At 32.2% G+C, this 25,864-nt stretch overlaps 1 protein-coding gene across 4 annotated transcripts in view; it reads left to right on the forward strand.

The window, feature by feature from the left end:
• The window catches only part of Kansl1l (KAT8 regulatory NSL complex subunit 1 like), a 132,038-nt gene that overhangs the window by 24,071 nt on the left and 82,103 nt on the right, over positions 1 to 25,864 (forward strand). For all 4 annotated transcript variants that reach the window (XM_027941646.2, XM_071618845.1, XM_071618843.1 and 1 more), the window contains exon 3: positions 14,918 to 15,059. In XM_027941646.2, coding sequence (XP_027797447.1) covers positions 14,918 to 15,059 — 142 coding nt within the window. The remainder of the gene's footprint in view (positions 1 to 14,917; positions 15,060 to 25,864) is intronic.

The following is a 25,864-nucleotide window of genomic DNA, read 5'->3' on the forward strand; positions in this document are numbered from 1 at the left end:
ATCAGCAAATTTTCAGGTCAGGGGTGTAATAAATTAAGAATACTTTACCTAATAAAGCTGTCTGCAAAATGGAGAGAGAAGACTTTCTCAGGCAAACAAAAGCTGAAAATTCATCACCACTAGACCTGTTTTACAACAAATGGTAAAGAGAGTCTTTAAATTGAATGAAAAGAATGCTAATTAGCAATATGAAACTATAAATTTGCTAGTAAAAGTAAGTAGTTAATGCAGAATACTTTAATACTGTAATGTTGATATGTGAGTCACTTAAATCTTTAGTATGAAGATTAAAAAATTATCAAAATATTAGCTACAGTAATTGCTGTAGGGTGTATGATATAAAGATGTAAATTGTGACATCAAAAACATGCAGTGGGGGTAATAAAAAATGTAGTTTTATATCTAGTTGAACTTATTGTATGGTTTGGATATGATTTGAGTGTGTCTACCGGTTCTTATGTTGAAAGCTTGGTTCCCAGTATGGTGATAAGGGATGGAGAGCTTTAAGAAGTGGCGGCTAGTAGAGGGGTTAAGTTGGTTCTCATGACACCTAGGGTGGTTATAAAAGAGCAAGAGTTAATGGACCATCACTTGTCTCTTGGCTTCCTGTCTCATCATATGATTTCTCCCTGCTACCATGATGCTATCTGGCTTGATATGGGATAAAGCCAGGGGTGCCCTACTAGAGGCCAAGTTGAGGGGCCTCCCAAATTTGGACTTTGAAAAGTTCCAAAACTGTGAGCCAAATAAACTTTTTTTTTCTATACAAAAGGCTAGCCTCATATATTTCATTATAGCAATAGTGTGTACTAGTACAGTTGTTATCAGCTTAAAATAGACCTATAATTATGAGATGTCTTTTTGTAAGTCTAATGGTAACCGCAAAGCAAAAACCTATAGTAGATACACAAAAGATAAAGACAAAATAATAAAAAATTACACCACTACAGAAAATCATCAGATCACAAGGAAAGATAGCAAGAAAAGAAAGGAACAAAGGATATGTGCTCACCCTTAGACCAGAATAAAAAATTGCAGTAACAAATCTATACTCCTCAAGAACTACCTTGAATATAAATGAATTAAATTCTCCAACCAAAAGATTTGCAGTTTCTGAAAGGATTAAAAATAAAACAAGAAGCAAGAGAGTTACTTCAGCTTTGAAGACACATTGTAGACTGAAAGGAATGAAAAATGGCATTTCATACAAATGACAACTGGAAGAGAACAGAGGAACTATCCTTACATCAGAATAAATATACTTAAAGTAAAAACTCTAAAAAGAAACAACAAAAAGTTATATATTGGTAAATGGTCCAGTTTATCAGGAGAATATAAAATTGTAAATATATTTTTACCAACATCAGAGTAAATTTACAAACCAAATATCAATAGATCTGATGAGTGAAATAAACTATAATACAATAATAACAGGGGACTTCAATATCCCACTCTCAGCAACAGATAGAATTTCAGATTTTTTTTTTTTTTTTTTTTTTGTGCTGGGGGATGAACACAACCCTTTTCCTTTTTTATTTCGAGATAGGGTCTTGCTAAGTTGATTAAGAGAATGAAGGACAAAAACCATATTATCTCAGTAGATGCAAAAAAGCATTTAACAAAATTCAACTTACTTTCTTGATTAAAAAATACTGTTAATTGAACATAGAAGGAATGTACCTCAGCATAATAAATACCATACACGAGAAATTCACAGCGAACATCCTACTCAATGGAAAAACTTGAGAAACTTTTCCTCTAAGATGAGGAAACCTCTATCTTATTCTGTTCAGGTTGCTATAAGAAAATACGTGGGACTGGGGAATTTCCAAGAGACTTTCCACTTATGTTTCTGGAGGCTGGGAAGTCCAAGATCAAGTCAGTAGCAAATTGTGTGGCTGGTGAGATGGTTTCTTTGCTTTTTCGATTGGTGCTTTCTAGATGGATCCTCACATCATGGAAGGGGTGATCAAGCTCTGTTATGCCCCCTTTATAAAGACCTTAATCATGTGATTATCTCCAACCATTGAATCCATTAAATTCTCCCATTGAATCCACATCTTAAGACCACCAAATTGGGGATTAGGTATCAATATATGATTTTTGAGGGGACACAAACTATAGCACCTACCCTTTCCAAATTAGTCAATATAGTACTGGAATTCTTAGCCAGAGCAATTAGACAAGTAAAAAGACATTCATGTGGGAAAGAAAGACTAAATTCTTTCATGTTTTGAAATGACATGATCTTACTTAAAACTGTTAGGAATGATAAATTCAGTGAAGTTGCCAGGTACAAAATTAACATAAAAATCAGTATTATTTCTATACACTACAACTAAATTATCTGAAAAAGTAATAAGAAATTTCCATTCATAATAGCATCATAACTAATAAAATACTTAGGATTAAATTCAACCAAGGTGATGAAAAATCTGTACACTGAAAACTAGAAAACATTGATGAAAACTTTGAGGACAATATTGAGGAATACTGATGAAATCTTTGAGGAAAATAAATGGAGAGAGATGCTGTGTTCATTGATCAGAAGAATTAGAAAAATTGTCCACACTACCCAAAGCTCTCGATAGATTCAATGCAGTCCTTATAATTCCAATAACATTTTCCACAGAAATAGAAAAATCCTATGGATATGTAGCTCAGTGTTCAAGTGCTTATCTAGCATGTGTGCCACCCTGTGTTTGGTCCCAGCACTGCAAAACAAGAAAAGAAAAATCTTAAAAAAGTTGTATACAACTATGCACATGCGTGCGCGGACACACACACACACACACACACACACACAAATCTAAATAGAAAAAGCAGTCTTCAGCAAAAAGAAAAAAGCTGGAGGTACTACCTGATATCAAAATATATTGTAAAGGTAAAATAACCAGATAAGCATGGTACTGTCATTTCAAACAAACATGTATCTATCAGACAGAACAGAGAGCCTAGGAATAAACCCGTGCATTTATGCCCAATAAATGCATTGGGAGAATTGTATATCTACATGCAGAAGACTGAAATAGGATCCTTATATTACCCCATATCCTAAAATCAACTCAAAATGGATTAAAGACTTGGAACATAAGACCTGAAACTGTAAAAGTCCTAGAAGAAAACAGAAAAAGTTCCTTGACACTGGTGTTATCAAAGAGTTTCTGGATATGGCCTTAAATGCACAGTTAACAAAAGCAAAAACACAGATGTAATTGCATCAACTAAAAAGCTTCTGTACAGCAGAAGAAACAATCATCTGTGAATAGCCTTCAGAATGGGAAAAAATATTTGTAAACCATACATCTGATAAGAGGTTAATGTCTTCCATGTATATAGAAGTCACACCACTCAAATGCAAACCACCTGGTTAAAAAATGGGTAAAGGACTTGAATAGAATTTTCTCTAAAAAAGACATGCAAATAGTGGACAAATGAAAAAATAATATCACTAGTCATTAGGAAAATGCCTATTAAAACCACAATAAGATATTGTCCCAACTAAAGAGAAAATCTCAGTATCATAAAAAAGACCGAAAAAAAAAAAAGAAAATTCTGTAGACCTATCTTCCTATATTTCAGAAAGTTGCTGGTTTATTGGTTTCAAGAATTGCTGTGTATTCAGTGAAGTAAGATCTGAGGAGGCAGAATACAACAGTTACTAATAGGGCATTATGTAAAAATGTGGATGTGTAACCGATGTGATTCTGCAATCTGTATTTGGGGTAAAATTGGGAGTTCATAACCAACTTGAATCTAATGTATGAAATATGATATGTCAATAGCTTTATAATGTTTTGAACAACCAATAAAAAAAATAAAAAATAAATAAAAAAAAGATCTGAGGAGGCTGCAAATTCAGATGAGTAAACATTGAAGACATTTTCTTGTGTTAGATAAGAAACTGGTGGCATTAGCTCAGTGGTAGGGCAATTGCCTAGCATGTGCAAGGCCCAGAGTTCTGTTCCCAGTAATGAAAAAAAAATTGGTGAAATGGCTATCTCTACATGATATTAATTTTTATTAAACTGGTCTCTGGGCTGGGTCTGTGGCTCAGCAGTAGTGCACTTGCCTGGCATGCGTGAGGCACTAGGTTCGATTCTTAGCACCACATGTAAATAAGTAAAATAAAGGTCTATCAACAACTAATATATATGTATGTATGGATATATATATGTGTGTGTGTGTATGTATATATATATATGTGTGTGTGTGTGTGTGTGTGTATATATATATATATATATATAGAGAGAGAGAGAGAGAGAGAGAGAGAGAGAGAGAGAGAGTCTCTCTCTATTAAAACAGCCCCATTATATGAAACTTTAAGATGACTAGCTTAATTTAGGTATATACGCCTTTAGAAACAATGTTTCTATAAGCATTGTTATTATTTTGTTAGAGATCAGTTTTAAAGCTCTATGGGTTTTGCATTACTTGGCACTATTTTCACTGTAAGTCCAGCTATTTTTATTTTGTATAACATGAGGTTATTCTGGAATGCATATACTGTATGGCGTTATAGCAAAAGTGTCTCTACTTGATTCTGTCTTAGTGGTTGTTGGCCTTTTTGAATACCAGGGGTAGTTTTAATCATTTTTTGTCCTCTTTCTTTTCAGGGCCAGTTATAGTGTTTGGCAAAGCCACTACTAAAACTATTTGTGTGCCTTAGAAAAGGGTGTTCCTCTGAGCAGTTTTAGATTTGTAATTCCAGGAATTAGAGTACACTCTTGATAGATTTTAGCCCTGCTTTCCCCCTCAATGAGGCCCTTATGCAATGTTTAGTTTAGAAAACACTGCATGGTCACCGACTTCCTGAACAAAAAAAGACGTGTGTGTGTGCGCGCGTGCACATGTGCACAAAATGTTTATTGAGGTGTTCCTTTAGCAAATATTCTTTTAATTTATTTAAAAATTAACTTACAGTTGTCAGTATTTGATGTTATGCAATAATTTTATAACAACAGGTAAGACTGTTTAACAGACCATTAAGTTTCAAACACCTTTATATGAAAACATGAAAGGCAATCACTAGAGATTATAAAAATATTCCCAAATATCTCCTTTTTTTCTTTATTTTCCTTTGGTTTAGGCCAGGGATAAGAGATGAGATGAATGGTAGAATAGTTTGCATGTCTGATGTGTGAATTCTTTTATGCTGATACTGAGAATTTCAGATTTCAGTTTAGGCAGTTGACCGTAGATTCTGTCACATTTCTAAGCCAAATTGTATAAATATATCAAGTTGTATTGTTTCTTTTCATTTATACTTCCTTTTAAGAACTCATTTTAAGTTCTCAAATTTCCCTTAAACATACTAAACCTTATTCTTTAATTTAGTTTATTTTCATGCTAGAATTTCTAGATTTCCTAGCTGTGTTTTTTAAAAATTTATTTTATTTTATGCTTTGGTACTGGGGATTGAACCCAGGGATGCTTTACTACTAAGCTACATCACTAGCTGTTTTTAGTTTTTTAAACAGGGTCTTGCTAAGCTGCAGAGGCTTTCCTCAAGCTTGCAATCCACCTGCTTCAGCTTCCCAAGTCACAGGGATTACAGGCATGTGCCACCACACCTGACCTTAATTTATTTTTTACTTTTGTTTTTTATTTGGTTCATGAGTATCTATGTATGTATTTAACTGGATAGGAGAATGTTAAAAGTTATTAACATATGTCAGTAAGACTTAATATTCCATTAATGGCAGCAATTTAAATGAGAAATTGTTAATCTAAATGATCCTAGTGATGTGAAGTATTATTGAAAGAGATGCTTATTAAGGTATATGCTAAGCTGTCATAGAAATGAAATCTTGATATAAATAAATAAAATTTATTTTTTTCTCAGCTGTTAAGAATTAGATATGCTTCACAGGGTTCAACAGGGACCTATTGGCTTTGCTGTTCCTTAGAATGATGCCCTCACCTGTTTTTGAAACAGATTCACTGGTGCGTCATCTCATTTCCATACCCAGTTATTTTGAAGGGTACATTCAATCAGTTTTAAGGGCAAGACCTAGAAGTTACACACATTATTTTGGCTCACAACTAATTGTTGAGGACTTTGTCACATAGTTATTCTTAACTGCAAATAAGGCTCTAGCCATGCTGCCAAAGGCTTGCCCAAAACTCAGTGGATTCTATTAACAAAAAGTAAAGTATGGAATGGGGGTCAGGAGTGGGGGGAGGGGGAAAAGTAGTGTTGAGTTGTCTTCTTTGGCCACTGAAATATAAATATCCATTTACTCCTTTTTTATACATAGAATATACCAACCACTCAAGAATGAACGCAAAATTACATTCAATGGGTGGAATAGGCCTTTCTAGATCAAGTCCATATGTGGTTCATCATGATGAAATTACCTATAAACTAATAGATATGTTTTCTAACCCTCTTGACCTTTTGCTTCTTATATGATTGAGTAGAGATAAGAAAGCTACAATAAAAACTCTCATTGGGGAAAGAGAAGAATAGGAATACATGTGATAGTTTGTGGTTTTTACAATGGAAGACATAATGATCTGACAGTAAAGTAAGGTCTTAGTAAGACCCTAATTTTGTTTTTTGAGGAAGCTCCCTGGTCCTTTGTCCTGCATAATCTTCCAACTTGTTCTTTGGAAATTATTCTTTATCTGTTATCCTTTGTGACTATATCTGAAATTGTTATTACAGTGAACCCTTATTGGATGCTGTACTACATTCTCAGCCTGATTCCTGTTGGTACACATTTGTCTCCCAGGGAGAGTCTATATTAGTTTCATAGTTTTTGCTAATGGAGTTCCTTCAGAAATGTGTTTCTACTCTTCTCTCTGTAATTAGTTATATGTGAAAATATCACAGTCAAAGATCTCATTTGGTCAAGTCTACAGACTGTTAATTTGAAGGTTATTTTTTTTCAAACCATCTAACTTTTCTTCAATTAAATGGCAGACTTAGTATAATGGCTACTGTGTACTTGCTTGAACACAGCTTAATAAAAGCAAGGTGAAATTGATTAAGTTGAACAGCAAGTAATTTAATAACCTGCCCAGACAAAATTATCACCATCTAAGGAAAGACCACAAAATCCACACATTCAACATTCATATTTATAGTGTGTATGTGTGTGTGTATGTATACAGGACCAGTCACTAGATACTTGTTTGCATATATATATGCATATATTTGTTTATATACATAGATATAAAATATATTTTTTACATACACATGTATACATGTATATAAGATTTCCAACTACTAGACTTGCAAAGAAGCAAGAGGAAAAATCATCAATAGAAACAGAACTGGAATGATAGAGATGATGAATAATTGGCAAAGACTTATCTATTGTAACCATGTTTACGGACTTAAAAGGAAAACATGAACATAATGAGAAATCAAAGATACATTAAAGAGCCATTAAACTTTCATTGGTGAAAACACAATATCCAAAATTAAAACTACTTTTTCAGCTTAACTGGAAAATAGACACTCATAAGAACTGGCCAATAAATAAAAATTATTGCTGACTTCTCATCAGACGTTATGTAAGCCAAAAAACAATTGAGTGATATAAAATGCTTAAAGAAAAAAAATGATCTCTAATTGTTACCCATTGAAGTGATGTTTTTTAAAAAAAGGCAAAATGGCATTTCCAAAAAACTAAAAGCTGAGAAAAGTTGTCAGTATATGTGCACTAAAGAAAATTGAAAAGATGATCTTCAGGGTGAAGGAAAATCATACTTAGTCAGAATCAAACTTAGATCTGTACAAAGAAGAAATAGTATGTGTGTCTGAAGTATAAAATTAAACCAGACATTTCAAAATAACTATCAAGAGGAAATCAGAAAAGAAACCATAAAATGTCTGTGCTCAATGATAATTAAAACATGCTATGCTATTTTAAAAAATATGATTCGGCTACTAAATTACTAAAGTTGTTGTGATAGGAAAAGTTTTGGCTATAAATGCTTATACTAGAAACAAAATAAAATCTATGGTTTATTTTTCCTACTTAAGAAGCTATAGAATCTATAGCAAATGAAACTAAATGCAAATAAAAGGTGAAAATGGTAGAGTAGAAAATCAATGAATAATAAAATAGAAAAGCAATGGAAAAAATCAGGGAAACTCATAAACAGTTCTTTGAAAAGGTTAATAAGCCAGATATGATGCCATACTCCTATAATCCCAGCAACTGGGGAGGCTGAGGCAGGAGGATCACAAATTTGAGGCCAGCCTAAGCAATTTAGCAGAACCTTGTCTCAGAATAAAAAATAAAATAAGAGCTGGAGATGTAGTTCAGTGGTAAAGTGTCCCTGGAGTCCCCAATACCAAAAGAAAAAAAAAACATACAGCATTAACAGAATAATCAAGGGATATTATGAACAGCTATGTGGCAATAAATTCAACTGTTTGTACCAAATAGGCTAATGACTTAAAAACACAAATTACCAAAACTGACAGAAGGAGAAATAGAAATTACCATATAGCTTGTATCATTCAGAGAAATAGAATTCATAATTAATTTTTTTTTCTACAGAGAAATTCCAGACCCAAATGGCTTTACTTACTAATTTTATTGAAATTTAAGGAAAAAAATAACTCCAGTCCTTTGAACTCTAAAAAACAGGAGGAGGAAACACTTTCGGACTCTTTTTAATGAAGCCAAAATTAGCCTGATTCCAAAACTATAAAAAAATTTTAAACAAGAAACAATAGATCTATATCTCCTTTGACTACAACCAGAAAAAAAATCCTTAATGAAATATCAGTCAAGTCTAAGAAAATATAAAAATACATCATGACCACACACATTTAAACCAGGAAGCAAGGTTGTCTTAATATTCAAAAATCAAATAAAAGGGAAAAGCAATATGTGATAATTTCTATAGGTACTAAAAATAAATGACAAAAATCAAATCAAGTTATGAGAATTGATGACAAACCAGAACTGAACACTTCTTCAATCTGTTGCACATTGACAATCTACAGCTAACATATTTAATAACAAAAGTTTAATGACAAGAAGAATGTTCATTCAAATGACTTGATATTAGCATTATACTAAACACTACAAGGAAACTATTAAAACTCATAAGTGAATTTAGCAGGGCCATAGTATATAAGGTAAACATATAAAAATCAACTTTATTTCTGTGTACTAATATTCAAACAATTTATGGATGTTATATATTAAAATAATATAAAATACAAAGATATTTGTGTGTGTGTGTGTGTGTGTGTGTGTGTATTACTAGATATTGAACCCAGGGCACTCTACCTCCTGAGCTATGTCCTCAACCCTTTTTTATTTTTTATTTTGAGACAAGGTCTTGCTAAATTGTTGAGGCCAGCCTCCAACTTGTGATCCTCTGCCTTAGTTCCCCAAGTCACTTAGATTATAGGCATGTTTCCCTTCCTGGGAGAGGTTAATTTTTAAACGTGTATAAAACATAACTGAGGCAAACTAACTGTATTAATACACAGAGAAATATATCATACCCACTTATTAGAAGACATTGGTATTAAGATGTATCTCCACCAATAGATGTATAGATTCAATGCAATCCTAATAAAAATGCTAGGATTTTTTTTGTTGTTGTTGTTGTTTTATTAGAAGTTGACAAGCTCATTTCTGCCTTAGAATGGTCAAAACAGTATTAAGAAAAAACAAAGATGGAAAATTTATATTTCTGGATTTTAAGAATTAATCTGAACTATAATAATAGTGTGGTATCTGCCTAAGTTATTGACAGATAGGTAGGTGATAGATATCCCAAGGATTGTGTGTGTATGAGCAGTGTGTGTATACTGCAAATATTTTCAGAAATAGTCTTCTGACCAACAATGGTGTTAACCTATTGAAGGAGAGTAGGTAGACAGCTATCAAAGGATAATAAGTTTTTCTCAAACAATGGTTCAAAAACTGGATATCCTATCTAAAAAGTCGAATCTGCACTCTTAATTTTTCAACCTACACAGAAGTTAACTTGAATTGGATTATAGATCTCAAAGTCAAAACTTTAAAACTTCTTGAAATTTTAGAAACTTGAGAAAATCCTTATGACTTTGTGTTAGGCAAAATTTACTAGCCACAAAATAAAATTTGATAAATTGGGTTACATCAAAATTAGAATCACTTGCTTCTCAAAAGACACTGTTACAAAAAATGTAAACAACTATAGACTGGGACAAAGTTTCCAATACATATAGTCTGATACAGGACTTGTATCAATAATAATAAGAAAACTGAATTAAATGTGGGCAGAATAATTGCATAGGAATATTATCAAAGGAAATTATAATCCCATTGTGGGCAGGTTGTGGCTCAGTGGTGGAGTGCTTGCCTAGCACGTGCGAGGCTCTGGGTTTGATCCTCAGCACCACATAAAAATAAATAAATAATGGTATTTTATTCAACTACAACTAAAAAAAATATAAATAAAAATACATATAAAAAAGAAATCATAATCCCTTGAGAAGCAAAGATGCATATGAAAAGATACACTACATCAGGGATTGGAAAACTATGACCCATTCCCTGTTTTTAATAAGTTTTATTGGAACACAACCACACACACTCATTTACTATCATTGAAGCTGTTCTCATGCTATAGGGGAAGAGTTGAGTAATTGTTACAGAGACCATAAGGCCCACAAAGCCTAAAATAGTTACTATCCGCTTCTTTACAGAAAAAGTTTGCCAACCCCTGATCTAAAGGATCTTAATTCCATGGAAGTTTGGCCCTTTATTTTCAGGATGAATTTTTACTTTTCTTGGAATTGTCATTTTTCACAACTGGATCTTCTCTTTTGATTTTCAGTCATATTTTGAACATTCATTGTATTAATGAGTTAGCAAAATCTGTTAAAGGAAAAATTAATTTATATATTTGTCTGTTTAATTCTTGGTAATCTAAGCTGTGGTATTGGAAAGCTTTGCCTTATTCTGAGGTATCACATTTTAAGGTCAAAACAGATGTAGGTTTAAGATGTTAACAGGTATTTAATACCAAAAAAAAAAGAAACTGGTACTCAAAACTACTTTACCAGCTTGTACTTATTTCCTTCGGCAAGTTAAGTGGTGACTACAAGCAAGCAAGGATGGGGATTGAAGGCATATGCTACATTTTGGGGAACTGTCTGGTCTCTCACTTCCCAGGTGGTGTCTACTCATAGATGTCTTTGCCCCGATCTTTACTAGAGGTAGGAATCCCACCATATGGTCAGCATGTGGTGGTTTGTGATCAGTTCAGCATGGTCCAGAGACATGTAGGAGTCAATGTTCATAGTGATCTGGCAGGCCAATCTTTATATGCTAATTGGGGTGTCTGGATATTCTGGATATACCTCAAATCTTATAAGTTTGCTGTTGCATCAGCTACGTTGTGTTAGTTACACTGCGAGTTATGTTACACTGGTTATATAAGTTGCTACATAAAACATGTTTTAACTTTAGGGTATACCAAGTGTTAATCTGCTTTGAGTAAGTTAGCTACATACTTATCTGTTATATGTTTACAACCTTATTTTTAAGAAAATCATTTTCAAGCAAGGGAATATTTTTGGTGGGAGAATTTGTTTACTATTCTTAAGCGTTAATGAACATATCTTATTCACTCCTATTTACATGTGGGATAAATTATCTTCTATAGAAACTTCATTTCAGCTTGATTTGTTAGTATAATGTGTGAACATAAAATTTAGTTTTGTAATATAATTTCAGCATGAGAATATCTTTACCAGAAGTACAATAAGGAGAAAAAAAGCAAGCCAATTTTTTTTTTTTCCTGAGTTGCTGAAATTATAGGTGTGCCACTGTCCAGCTACACTGATTGGTTTTCAAGGTCCTCAAGTAGATTGAAAATGACAGTGCCACTTTTGCTTACAGCCTATGATCATTACTATTCACATGGTTGCTACCTAAGTGCAGGAAAGTATAGAAAATACAGAGTAGCACATGAAATATTTGGAAATGAAATTTGTTAAATGCATTTTTAAACTAATAAACTTTATTTTTAGAGCTGTTTTAATTCCCACATAATTGAGTGAAAAGTTCAGTTCCTATATACCACTATGCCTGGCAGGAACAAAATTTAGTGAAAGAATGTATAAAATTATTTCTGATTTCCCCATGTTTACTTCCACACCATACTTCTGCAAGTCCTGCCAACTTTAAAATGAACCTTTAATCCATCCTCTTATTTTTTGTCTCCTTTCCTTATCCCAGTCCAAACCATATTCATATTCAGTGTTTTGGTTGCAGTAGACATATTGAGTCACAACTTACCTTCCTAATCGCAGTGGTTTAACATAGTAGATGTTTATGGTGGCTTACATAAAGCTCAGTGAGGTTTGGGTTATGATCCTCTTACTATAAAATGATAATATGTTCTTAGAGCCCTATACCACCTAGCTTTACTACCTACGCTAGTGACTTTTTAAAGTTTCTACTTTTTTGGTACTGGGAACTAAGCCTAGGGGTATTTACCACTGATCTCTTTCCCAACCCCTTTTTATTCTTTATATTGAGGCAGGATTTTGCTAAGTTGCTGAGGTTCTTGCTAAAGAGCTCAGGCTGGCCTCAAACTTGTGATCCTTCCACATGAGCCTCCTGAGTTGCTGAAATTACAGGTGTGTGACACTGCCCAGCTGCATTGATTGGTTTCACATGGTTGCTACCTAAGTGCAGGGAAGTATAGAAAATACAGGGTAGCACATGAAATATTTGGAAATAAAATTCATACCACAATCAGATTATTAGTTACATTTTAGTTTTCTCATTTCCTCTCATGTCCCACTATAATGCTTTGTCCACCTAGTAGCCAGAATGCTTGGGAAAAAAATATGTTACTGGTTTGCCAATATTTTCCAGTTTGCATTAAAATCTAAATACTTTACCGTCACATGGGCAAGGTATTGCATGGTATAACCCTTGCTTCTTCTCTAAATTTCATAATTGGTATTTAGTGTTACTAAATATTATTTTTGAATAGTAAATTTTAAATATGCATTCTCTTTCATTTTTTCTATATTTATGAAAATGTGATTTTTTTTTAGTGTCAACTTATAAAATCACAGTAATAACTTTAAACTGATTAATAATACCAAGAAAATTCTAAGGGTTATGGTATTTTCAGTCACATTATATACAATAAGAATATTTTTAAGTAATCTTCTGGAAATACCTATATAATGTCCTGTTATAATTGATAAATTCTTATAGCAAAGTTGCAATAATTGCTTCTGTCTGACAGCAAATGATCTGTAAATGGTTTCTTCAATCCCCAGCACTGCAAAAAAAAAAATTTAAAAATAAATAAATAAATAAATAAATGCTTTCTCTGGTTAAACTTTATATGAAAGACATTTCCTTATAGTTAAGTGCATTTTTAAACTAATAATCTTTATTTTTATTTTTATTTTTTTTTAAATATTTGTTGATTGACCTTTATTTATTTATTTAGATGTGGTGCTGAGACTTGAACCCAGTGCCTCATGCATGCCAGGCAAGTGTGCTGCCGCTGAGCCATAACCCCAGCCCAGTAAACTTTATTTTTATAGCAGTTTTAATTCACAGCAGAATTGAGTGAAAAGTTCAGTTCCTAGATACCTGTGGTCCCCACAAATGCACAACATCCTCCATTATCAACGTCTCACACCAGAGTGCATTATACATATTATAATTTATGAACCTGTATTGGCACATAATTATCTCTCAAAGTCCATAATTAACATTATGATTCACTTTTGGTATTATACATTTTTTATGCAAGTGTTTTGTACAGACCCACACCTGTAATTCCAGCAAGTTGTGAGGCTAAGACAGGAGGATTGCAGGTTTGAGGCTAGCCTCAGCAATTTAGTGAGACCCTGTTTCAAAATAAAAAATAAAAAGGGCTGGGGATGTAGCATGGCAAAGTGCCCCTGGGTCAAAAACCAGTACCAAATAACAACAACAACAACAATAATACGTTTAAGAAAGGAACCAAATAATTGTGGAATGGTTTGGGATATTTTCATGAAATAAATTTTTAATTTATTTTTTAGAAGTAATTGAACATAATTCCTTTATTTTATTTATTTTTATGTGGTGCTGAGGATCGAACCCAGGGCCTCACATGTGCTAGATGAGCACTCTACTGCAGAGCCACAACCCCAGCCCCTCATGAAATAATTTTTAATATCATAAACTATAGGTTAGAACAGTGCCTTGTCACACACACAAAAAAAAAAAAAAAATTAGGAGGAGCTAGTATGCAATCTTTATTTTTAAATATGTGTGTAAGAATAGCTCTATATTAATTTTGTGTGGTCTCTAGGTTGCAAATCTTGGGAACCAGATTTTTAACAAGCTGTTTAATAAATGTCTTAAGACCTGTAATTAGCATGTTTATTTGAAATGTAGCATAGCATTTATATATTTGATAATTTTTGTCAATTGATTTAAGTAATTAGTTAATAGTGATGCCTGTTTTAGCAAATGAAAATTACATATAGTTAAATTGAGTATTCTACAGTTTGATGCATGGATTTAAATCTAGTTCTAATGGCTTGTCCAGTATTTGACATCTTCTTACATATAAAAACCTTGTGTAACAGATTTTACCTGGCATTGATAGTATCATTCATTTTCCTTTTCTTTGCTGGCCAACCCTATTTAAACCCTTTTCGGTGATCAAGTATTACATTGCAGCAGGATCATCCTACTCTTGAGTACATAATATTGAATAAAAACAAGTATTCATAAGATGGAAAGGTAAGGAAATTAAATCTTTTTCTTTGATAAGAAATCAATCTGCCAGTCTCCCTTCATGTAATTGGATGTTTTGTAAAGGAAATTAGATTTTATGAGAGGAGTAAAGGAAGTTATTAAGTGTCTCTGTGAAACTTGACTGCTTTTGTGCTTTGAGTAACAGTGTTTGTCTTTGTTCACAGTAACTGTAGTACTGAATGGAAGTGGCTTGTAGACAGAGCAAGAGTTGGCAGCAGATGGACTTGGCTTCAAGCCCAGATTTCAGAGTTAGAATACAAAATTCAACAACTTACAGACGTTCACAGGCAAATCCGCGCCTCCAAGGTATTGTTTGTGTTTTTCCATTTTTGGTTAAAAAATGTTACTGTTTTAGTTTTTACTCATTTCATTACACAAAATAAGCTTTACAAAGTTTTCTAAGTGTAACTAGTTTATGTAAATATTTTTGATACATTAATTAGTATAAATTAAACCTAGATTTGTGAAGCCTTTGCATGCAGTAATATCATTTATAATACTTTCTTAGCAATAGAGAACTTCTTTCTTGAATTCTAGTTAATAGAAATGATATACTTTTTTTTCAAAATTTTTTATTATGGCAAAAAGCACCTATCAGAATTTACTATTTTAATCATTTTTCTGTGTACAGTTTAGTGGCATTAACTACATTAATAATAATAGGTATCCATTTCCACAAGTTTTTTCATCTTTTAAAACTAAGAATCTATACCCATTAAATAACAACTATCCATTTCTCCCTTTTCTACTCCTGGCAACCATGTGTGTCTCGTTTTGGCTATTCAGAGTACCTCACATATGTGGAATCATTAAAGTATTTGCCTTTTTTTTCACTGGCTTATTTTCCTTTAGCATAATGTCTGCAAGTCTCGTTGTCATTGTAGCATATGTTAGGAATGTTTTCCTTTTTAAATCTTGAATAATATTCCATTTTGAGTATATACATTTTACTTATCCATTCATCCACTGATGGACACTTGTGTTGCTTCCACATTTTAATTACTGTAAGTATGCTACAAACATGGGTAAAAGTATCTCTTTAAAGCCCTGTTTTCCGTTATTCAGAATTGCTGAATCTGCAGTAATTCTATTGTTAATTTTTTGCAGAACCACTATGCAGTTTTCCAGAGTGCCTATATCAGTATATATCTCTACCAACAGTGCACATTGGTTCCAGTTTCTCCAAATCATCACCAACATTTATTTTCTATTTTTTTGGTGTATTTTGTTTTTAATACTAGATATCATAAAGGATGTGAGGTGATGTCCCATTATAGTTTTGGTTTTCATTTTACTAATTATAAATGATGTTTACATTTTTATATGCTTATTGGCCCTTTGTATATATTCTTTAGAGAACAATTTAAGCCCTTTGGCCATTTTGAATGGGATTGTTCACTTTTAGTTGTTGAGTTTTACAGGTTCTATAGATATATTTTGTCTATTAATTGCCTATCCAATATGTGATTTGCAAATATTTTCTCCCATTTTGTGGTTGTCTTTGTACTCTGTTTTTTGTTTGTTTGGGGGCTATTTTGTTTCCCTGTGCTGGAAATTGAACCCAGGGGTACATTACCACTGAACTATATGCCTAGTCCTTTTTATTATTTTGAGACAGAGTCCTGCTGAGTTGCTTAGGGACTCACTAACTTGCTGAGGATGGCCTCAAACTCGCAATCCTCCTGCCTCTGACTTCAGTGTTGCTGAGATTACAGGCTTGAACCACCATGCCCACCCAATCTGTCATATCACTCTGTTGATATACTTTTGATGCCCAAATTTGTAAGTTTTAAAATCAAGTCCAGTTTGTCCTTTTTTTTGTATTTTTACTGTGGCTTTGGTGCCCTGTCTAATAAATTATTACCAAATCTAATGTCATGAAGATTTTCCTGTTTTCTTCTAAGAGTTTTATAGTTTTAGGTCTTATACTATGGTCTTTAATCCACTTTCAGTTAGTTTTTATATGTGGTGTTAGGTAAGGATCCAACTTAATCCTTTTTTTTTTTTAAAGAGAGAGAGAGAGAGAGCACGAGCGAGAGAGAGAGAAAATTTTAATATTTATTTTTTAGTTTTCGGCAAACACACATCTTTCTTTGTATGTGGTGCTGAGGATCGAACCCGGACCGCATGCATGCCAGGCGAGCACGCTACCTTTTGAGCCACATCCCCAGCCTCCAAATTCATTCTTTTGTGTGTGAATATCCAGTTTTCCCAGGACCACTGGATGAAAACAGTTCTTTCCCCATTGAAGGATCTTGGTATCTTTGTCAAATGACTAATATGCAAATATACAGTTTGTGAGTTCCCTATTATTTTCCTTTGGTCTACATCTCTGCCTTTATGCCACTACTACACTGTTTTGATTGCCATAGAAGTTTTTGAAATCAGGAAATGTGAATCTTTTATCTTTGTTCCTTTTTAATATTTTGTTGGCTATTGGTCTTTGGGGATTCTATGTGAATTTTAGGATTTTTTTTCCTTGTAAAAATGCTGTAGGAGTTTTATAAGGATTGTATTGAATCTGTTGATCACATTGGATAATATTAACATCTTAAAATATTGTCTTTCAGATTATGAAAATGAGATGTATTTCAATTTCTAATTTCTTTCAGTAATGTTTTGTAGTTTTCCTTGTATAAGTCTTTTACCTCTGTGGTTAAAAATTGTTATTATTATTTTATTCTTTTTAATACTATTGTAAATAGAGTTTTCTAATTTTCTTTTCAGATTGTTCATTGTTAGTATATAGAAATGTAATATTTGTTAACTTTTTAGGCTTCTATTTTGCTGAATTAATTTATGAATTCTGACAGTTTTTTTTGTGGAATTTTTAGGATTTTCTACAACATCTGAAAACTGATAATTTTACTTCTTTATTTACAATTTTGATGCCATTTATTTCTTGTCCAATTACCCTAACTAGAACTTCTAGTACTATGTTGAATAGAGGTGGTATTCATTTTTCCTTAATTGTGAAGCAGTAAAGCCATCAAGTTCAGAGCTTTTCTTTGTTAGGAGATTTTTGATTACTCACTCAGTCTTCTTCCTAGTTATAAGTTGATTTAAAGTAAAATCAACTGGTTACTGTTTTCCTTTTTACAATTCCTTTATTTGTTTTTTGTTTTTTAAAGAGATTCCTTTATTTTTTTTAATGGGCCTTTATTTTGTTCATTTATTTATACACAGTGCTGAGAATCAAACCCAGTGCCTCACACATGCCAGGCAAGACCTCTACCACTGAGTCACAACCCCAGCTCTACAATTCCTTTATTTGTAAAGTTAGGTTGTTGTTTCAGATTTTTGTTCTTTTTTAAAAAATGTGTTTACTGCTATAAATTTCCCCCTTAGCACTACTCGCGCTGTATTCCATAAGTTTGGTGTGTTGCATTTTCATTTTCATTCATCTCTAAGTATTTTCTATTTTCCCTTGTGATTTTTTTCTTTGATCAACTGGTTGTTTAAGTGTATATTGTATACATTCTACAAAATTTTTGAATTTTCTAGTTTTACTTCTATTATTTTGACTTCTAGTTGGAAAATATACTTTTTTTTGTAGTTGGACACAATAACTTTATTTTATTTATTTATTTTTATGTGGTGTTGAGGATCAAACCCAGGGCCTTGCACGTGTGAGGCGAGTGCTATACTGCTGAGCCATAACCCCAGCCCCTGAAAAATATACTTTTAATGATATCTTTCTTTTCAACATATGGTCTGTTCTGGAAAATGTCCCGTATTTAATAGAGAAGAACCTATATGCTGTTGTTGGGTAGAGTTCTATATATGTCTGTTAAATTCAGTTGCCTTATTGTATTGTTTAAGTACTGTGTGGACTTAATTCTGTCCTTTATTAAGAAGTGGGTAATAGAAATCTCCAACTGTTAGCATAGAACTTTTGATTCTCCCTTCAATTCTGTTAGTTCTTATTTCATACATATTGAAGTCTATTATTAATTGTATAAATGTTTATAATTGTTATATCTTATTATATTGTATTTTATTAATATATTATGCCCTTTATATCTTATTTTTTAATTTAGTCTATTTTGGCAGATATTAGTATAGCCATCCCTTCTCTTTCTTGGTTACTATTTGCATACATATTCCTGAAGTATTCCATTTAATAGTTTCAGACCATGGTTGACTATAGGTAACTAAAGTTGCTAAAAGCAAAACCAAAGATAAGTGGAGACTACTATATAGAATTCTTGGTGCAAAGATTTTTTTGTTGTTGTTTCTTTGTTTTAGCACTTTGAATATTTTGCTCCACTGCTTTCTTGCTTACGGTTTCTGCTAATAATCTGTTGATGATATTACTGATAATCCCTTATAAGTTGCTTCTTTCTTGTTGCTTTCAAGATTCCTTTGTGTGTGTGTGTGTGTGTGTGTGTGTGTGTGTTTCACTAGTTTGATAATAATTTACTTCTGTGTGGATCTCTTTGATTTCATCTTACTTAGAGCTTGTTAGGAGCCTTGGGTATTCATGTCTTTCTTCAAATTTGGGAAGTTTTTTTTTAATTAGTTAATTTATTTGTTCTAATTTCTTATATATAACAGCAGAATGCATTTCAATTCATAGTACACAAATAGAGCACAATTTTTCATGTCTCTGTATACAAAGTAGAGTCATACCATTCGTGTCTTCATACATGTACTTAGGGTAATTGTATCCATCTCTTTCCACAATCTTTCCTACCCCCATACTCCCTAGCTTCCTCTCCTTCCCCTTTGCCCTATCTAAAGTTCCTCCTTTTCTCTCATGCCCCCCTAGCCCCCTTAAGGATCAGCATCCACTTATCAGAGAAAACATTTGGCCTTTCATTTTTGGTCTTGGCTTACTTCACTTAGCATCATATTCTCCAACTCCATCCATTTACCTGCAAATGCCGTGATTTTATTTTTTTAATGCTGAGTAATATTCTATTATGTGTATATACCATAGTTTCTTTATCCATCATCTATTGAAGGACATCTAGGTTGGTTCCATAATTTAGCTATTGTGAATGGTGCTGCTATAAACATTAATGTGGCTGTGTCACTATAGTATGATGATTTTAAGTTCTCTGGATGTATGCTGAGGAGTGCGAAAGATGGGTCAAATGATAGTTCCATTCCAGGATTTCTAAGGAATCTCCATACTGCTTTCCAGATTGATTGTACCAATTTTCAGTCCCACCCACCAATGTTCAAGAGTGTGCCTTTTCCCCCTACATCTTCACCAACACTTATTGTTGCTGGTGTTTTTAATAACTGCCATTCTGACTGGAATGAGATGAAATCTTAGAGTAATTTTGATTTGCATTTCTCTAATTGCTGTAAATGTTATTACTTTGACTATTCTGGATCTTTGATTTTTCCAAATGAATTTCATAATTTCTTTTTCTATTTTTATGAGGAATGTCATTGGGATTTTGATTGGAATTGTATTAAATCTGTGTAGTCCTTTGGTAGTATGGTCATTTTGACAATATTAATTCTGCCTATCCAAGAACAGGGGAGATCTTTCCATTTTCTAAGTTCATTTTTAATTTCTTTATTAGAGTGTTCTGTGGTTTTAATTGTAGAGGTCTTTCATCTCTTTGGTTAAGTTGATTCCCAAGTTTTTTTTTTCTTTTTTCTTTTTTTTTTTTTTTTGAGGCTATTGTGAATGGGGTAGTTTTTCTAATTTCTCTTTTGGAGGATTCATCACTGCTGTATAGAAATGCATTTGATTTATGGGTGTTGATTTTATATCCTGCTATTTTGCTGAATTAATTTATTAGTTCTGGAAGTTTTCTGGTGGAATTTTTCAGGTCCTGTAAGTATAGAATCATTTCATTGGCAAATAGTGAAATAGTTTTGAGTTCTTCTTTTCCTATTTCTATCCCTTTAATTTCTTTCATTTGTCTAATTTTTCTGGCTAGAGTTTTAAGGACTGTGTTAAATAGAAGTGGTGAAAGAGGGCATCCCTGTCTTGTTCCAGTTTTTAGAGGGAATGCTTTCAATTTTTCTTCATTTAGAATGGTGTTGGCCTGCGGTTTAGCATAGATTGCTTTTACAGTGTTGAGATATGTTCCTATTATCCCTAGTTTTTCTAGTGTTTTGAACATGAAGAGGTGCTGTATTTTGTTGAATGCTTTTTCTGCATTTATTGAGATGATTGCATAATTCTTATATTTACATCTATTGATGTGATGGATTACATTTATTGATTTTCATATGTTGAACCAACTTTGCATCCCTGGGATGAACCCTACTCAATCGTGGTACGCTATCTTTTTAATATGTTTTGTATGCGATTTGCCAGAATTTTATTGAGAATTTTTGCATCTATGTTCATTAGAGATATTGATCTCAAGTATTCTTTCCTTGATGTGACTTTGTCTGATTTTGGAATCAGGGTGATATCAGCCTCATAGAATGAATTTGGAAGTGTTCCTTCTTTTTCTATTTCATGGAATAATTTGAGGAGTATTGGTATTATTTCTTCTTTGAAGGTCTTTTAGAACTCAGCTGTGATTTTATCTGGTCCTGGGCTTTTCTTGGTTGGTAGGTATTTGATGGTGTATTCTATTTCATTGCTTGAAATTGATCTGTTTAACCTGTGTATATTGTCCTGATTCACTTTGGTTAATCACATGACTCTAGAAATTTGTCAATGCGTTTGATATTTTCTATTTATTGGAGTACAAATTTTCAAAATAGTTTTTAATTTTCTTCTGTATTTCTATAGTGTCTGTTGTGATATTTCCTTTTAAATCATGGATTTTAGTAATTTGAGTTTTCTGTCTCCTTCTCTTCATACCTTTCCCCAATCTCCTCCACTCCCCACTGTGATGCCCCAGGAAACCTCAGATATATTTTCTGTAAGTATAGACCATATTTGTATTTTTTGTAGTTTTTTATAACTACTGGACTCATAGCACACATTATTTTGTTTGAAAATGGCATAACATTTTGGGATTCATGATTTTGTATGCATTAATATTTTATTCCTTAGTGTATAGTATTCTATTTTATGGATATTTATCAATTTGTTAGTTTATCGACTCATTAGCATTTGGGTTGTTTACAGTTTTGAGCAAACTTCTGGTTTGTGATGGCCTTTGGCTCTTATACATATAGATTATCTCTTCTTTTTTATTTACTATTGTGAGATTATCATTAAGAATTGTGCTTCTTTGTAGGAATCCCATTTAGCTTCTTTGTAGCTAGATATACCTAGCTGGAAGGTGTATCTCAACCTAGCATACAATGGGTAAATGCTAGTAAATAAATATTTTTATAAGTTTTTGCATAGCCATACATTTTATTTTCCTTGATAAAAGAAAGGTAGAATTATTGGGTCATAGAAAGTAGGTTTAAATCTTTAAGAAAACTGCAAAACTGTTTTTGAAAGTGACTATAATGCTCTACACTGTTGCCAATAAGGTATGAATATTTCCTTTCACACATGGCACTATTAGTCTTACATTTTGTCAACTTGATGAAAGTATAATGGTATCTCTTTGGTTTCATTGATTTTATTTTATTTTCTGATGACTAATGATGGAGAGGATTTTCTAACACCATTCATTTACTGTTTTTTTGCGAAGTATTTGTTTAAATCTTTTGCTCATCTTTTAACTGAGTTGTAATCCACTTATTATAGTCATCAGAGTACTTTGTATATTATGAACACATCATTTGTCAGACATATATTTTCTTCCACCATATGGTTTCCCTTTCCATTTCCTTAATTGTGTCTTTCAATAGGCAAATTTCTTAATTTTGATGCAATCCAGTCTGTCAGTTATTTTGTTTTATTTTTTGTGCTGTGTCCTTTCTAAGACACAAAGATAACAAAGGTAGCAAATATTTTTCTTTATGTTTTTTCCTAAAGTATCTTAAAAGCTTTGGATTTTATTCATAGTTCCATGGTTAGTTTGAATTAATTTTAATGTATGTTTAGAGTTAGGAGAACCTAAGTACATCCCAACAGAAGAATTTCTGATTGATTTTCTAAACTGATATCTGGATGATTCAACACCATTCCATAAAAATACCATGTTGCCCATTTTACTAACTTTTTATCTTTGTAAAAAAATCAACTGGCCATATATATATCTATCTATATCTATATCATCTATATCTATATATCTATAGGTTTGTTTCTATATGTTTTATTTTTTCCGTTGATTTTTTTTACCTGCATTCCCATCTCTATGTCAAAATTACACTGCCTTGACAGTTTTATAATGAACTTTGATAGTAGATAGTGTAAGCTCTCCAACTTTGTTCTTTTTCAAAATCATTTCAGTGATTAGATCTTTTATTTCCATAGAAAGTTTAGTATTAACTTGTTATTTTATATAAAGCTTTCTTTTGGTATTTTATTTCAGATTATATTCAATGTGTAGAGAATTTACATTTTATCAATATGGGATATTGGAGTCAATGAATGTGTATTATTTCCATTTATTTAGATCTTTAATTTTTTCTTAGAAATTTTTTGTGGGTTTTAAGTGTAAAGGTTTTTCCTTTTTTTTTCTTTCTCTTTTTCTTTCTTTCTTTTTTTTTAACTTTGCTAGTCTTCATTACCTGATTATAAGAGTTGATTTCCGAATGTTGGTCAAGTATCCTGTGATCTTTCTAGATTCTTGTTAGAACTGGTAGCCTTTATATAAGTTACTTAAAGTTTCTCATTCTAAGAAAACTCATGACTATGTATTGTATGAGTAAGATAATGATATCTATGTTTTTTAAAAATTTCTTTTTCTTCCTTTATTGCATAGGCTAGGAACTTTGGTTTAATTCTAAGTAGAAATTGTCTTTTAACTATCTCTGTCTTTGTCTTTCTCCATTTTATTTATTCAGTGTCTAATAGATAATCATGTTCAATATTCTGTCTACCTGGATCTTAACATTACTTTTTTTTTTTTTGGTACTGGCGATTAAACCTGTGGTCTAGCATATGTTTGGCAATTATGCCACTGAGCTATATCCCCATCTCTTTATAAATTTTGAGATAACGTCTTATTGTGTCATTCAAGCTGGCCTCGATTTTGTAGCCCTTTTGCCTCAGCCTCTGAGTAGCTGAGATTATAGTCATGTACCACCATACCCAGCTTAATATATTACTTTTGGTGATGATATAACAACAGTAAGCTATAATGGAATGTCTAAAATACACAAGGAACTATTTTAAGCAATTTACATGTATTATTTCATTTAAAATTTACAAGACCTTAATTATTGGTAAGCATGAAATTCATTTTTACAAATAAGGGTATTAGGAATAAAGAGAAAGTACATTACCAGAGGTAAAAAATCTTAAAATAAGTTATAGTGTTTTCCTTATATGATAAATAGCTATAATATAAGGGAGAAAATAAACATAACAAGTATGATTATAGTGCTATGGGACTTATGATGAAGGAAAAGTCCTGGAGATGCACTTGAATGTTTGCTTGAGGAATTAATTAATCAGATTATATTTAAAGTATTTCTCTAGGATTATAATTCAGTATAGAATATATATTTCTTGGGGCTATGGAAATAGCTCAGTGGTAAAGCACCTGCCTAGCATGCATGAGGTCCTGAGTTCAATCCCCATCACCACATAAAAAGCAAACAACAATAATAAAAAAAATGATATTTAAAAAAATATATATTTTTTTCATTTCAGTAATGTCATGATAACATAGTATATGATACATCAGTGAAGAAAGGGTGTGGGAGGGAATTGTTTTCTAGCAGTTCTAGTATGTAATCAAGATGAGAACAGAGTAATGTATAATAGTAACTCTGGAGGTAAATATTAAGATATAAGAAAATTACCAGAAAGATTTTATGTGGGAATAGAGATAAAAGCCACATATTCTCAAAGACCACTTCATGCTTTGAGCCTAATGATCACTTAGAATGTATGTTTTTGAAGAATAAGATGACCCTTGTGGTGCCTTTTCAAATCATATACTTGTGACAATTACCAAAATTCTTCCCCCACCTCTGCCCTGCACAAACACATACATAGACATAGGAAAATATTGGTCATTGGTTATGTTTTCAGTATCCCCCAAGTGATTAGAATTTTAATCCTTTTCTTCCCTTAGTTATTGATCTGCAGTTTCCTAAAAAGGCTTAATTTATAGGAAATTTGACAAAATGAACCTTTTCACAGATTGACAATTTTTATTGGACATTTATGTTGAGATATTTTAAAGGAGTTGGAAATATAAGGTATTAGAGAAATTAGATCTCTAACAAGATATAGATTTGGAGTTATTTCAGTATCGATGACAATTAAATCAAATGTTAAAAAATTTTTAAATAAGATTTATTCTTTTCTCTTTTCTTTTTATTTTCTTCCCTCTCTCCTTCACTCTTTCCCTTCTTTCCTTTCACAAATAGTCAGACATCTAATATGTGCTTAGGATACACAATGGTAAATAAAAACTTGCAGAGTTATCACATTTTTAGGGACTTCAGTTTAATGGGGATAAAAATTAAGCACATCATGACACATAAATAAATGCCATATTAATTCCAGCCAGGGAAATTTTAACATGGTATTTTCCTAGCTTAAAAATACATTGCTTCCCTAAAATTATAGGCTGCTTGATACTTGATGTATTGAAAATTATAGGCTGCTTTTGAAATTCTGTTTTCCCATAGAAATAATAATATGAAGAGTTCTCATGTAATCCCATAAAGTCCTATTTAACTATTGCTAAATATCTCTTTGTAACTTTGTTTTTGTGGGCAGATTCTTTCAATGTGGTGATATAGGAGACATGCTGAAGATAATGTTATTATATTGATTGGAATTAGACTGAAAGAAAAAGCTGAAAAGAAAAGGAATCAGTCTTTGAACAATATGATTAGTCCATCCACACCTAGGGTCTGCACATGAATAAAGACTAATACATTCTAGGTTATATCATGAGTTTATATTCTGATAAGGGAGAGAGAACATGTAAACCATTAGATGCAATATGACGTATTATGTCCAGGAATACATGTTTTTAATAAGATGTAGAACTAACAGACTACTTAGTAAGGGTCAGAGAAAACATGAAGAGAAATAAGTGATATCTCAGTATGCATTGGAGGATAAATAGTACTTACTTGATGAACTGATATAAGTAGAG

The sequence above is a fragment of the Marmota flaviventris genome, chromosome 11 (genome assembly GCF_047511675.1).
Source record: "Marmota flaviventris isolate mMarFla1 chromosome 11, mMarFla1.hap1, whole genome shotgun sequence".
Lineage (NCBI taxonomy): Eukaryota > Metazoa > Chordata > Mammalia > Rodentia > Sciuridae > Marmota > Marmota flaviventris.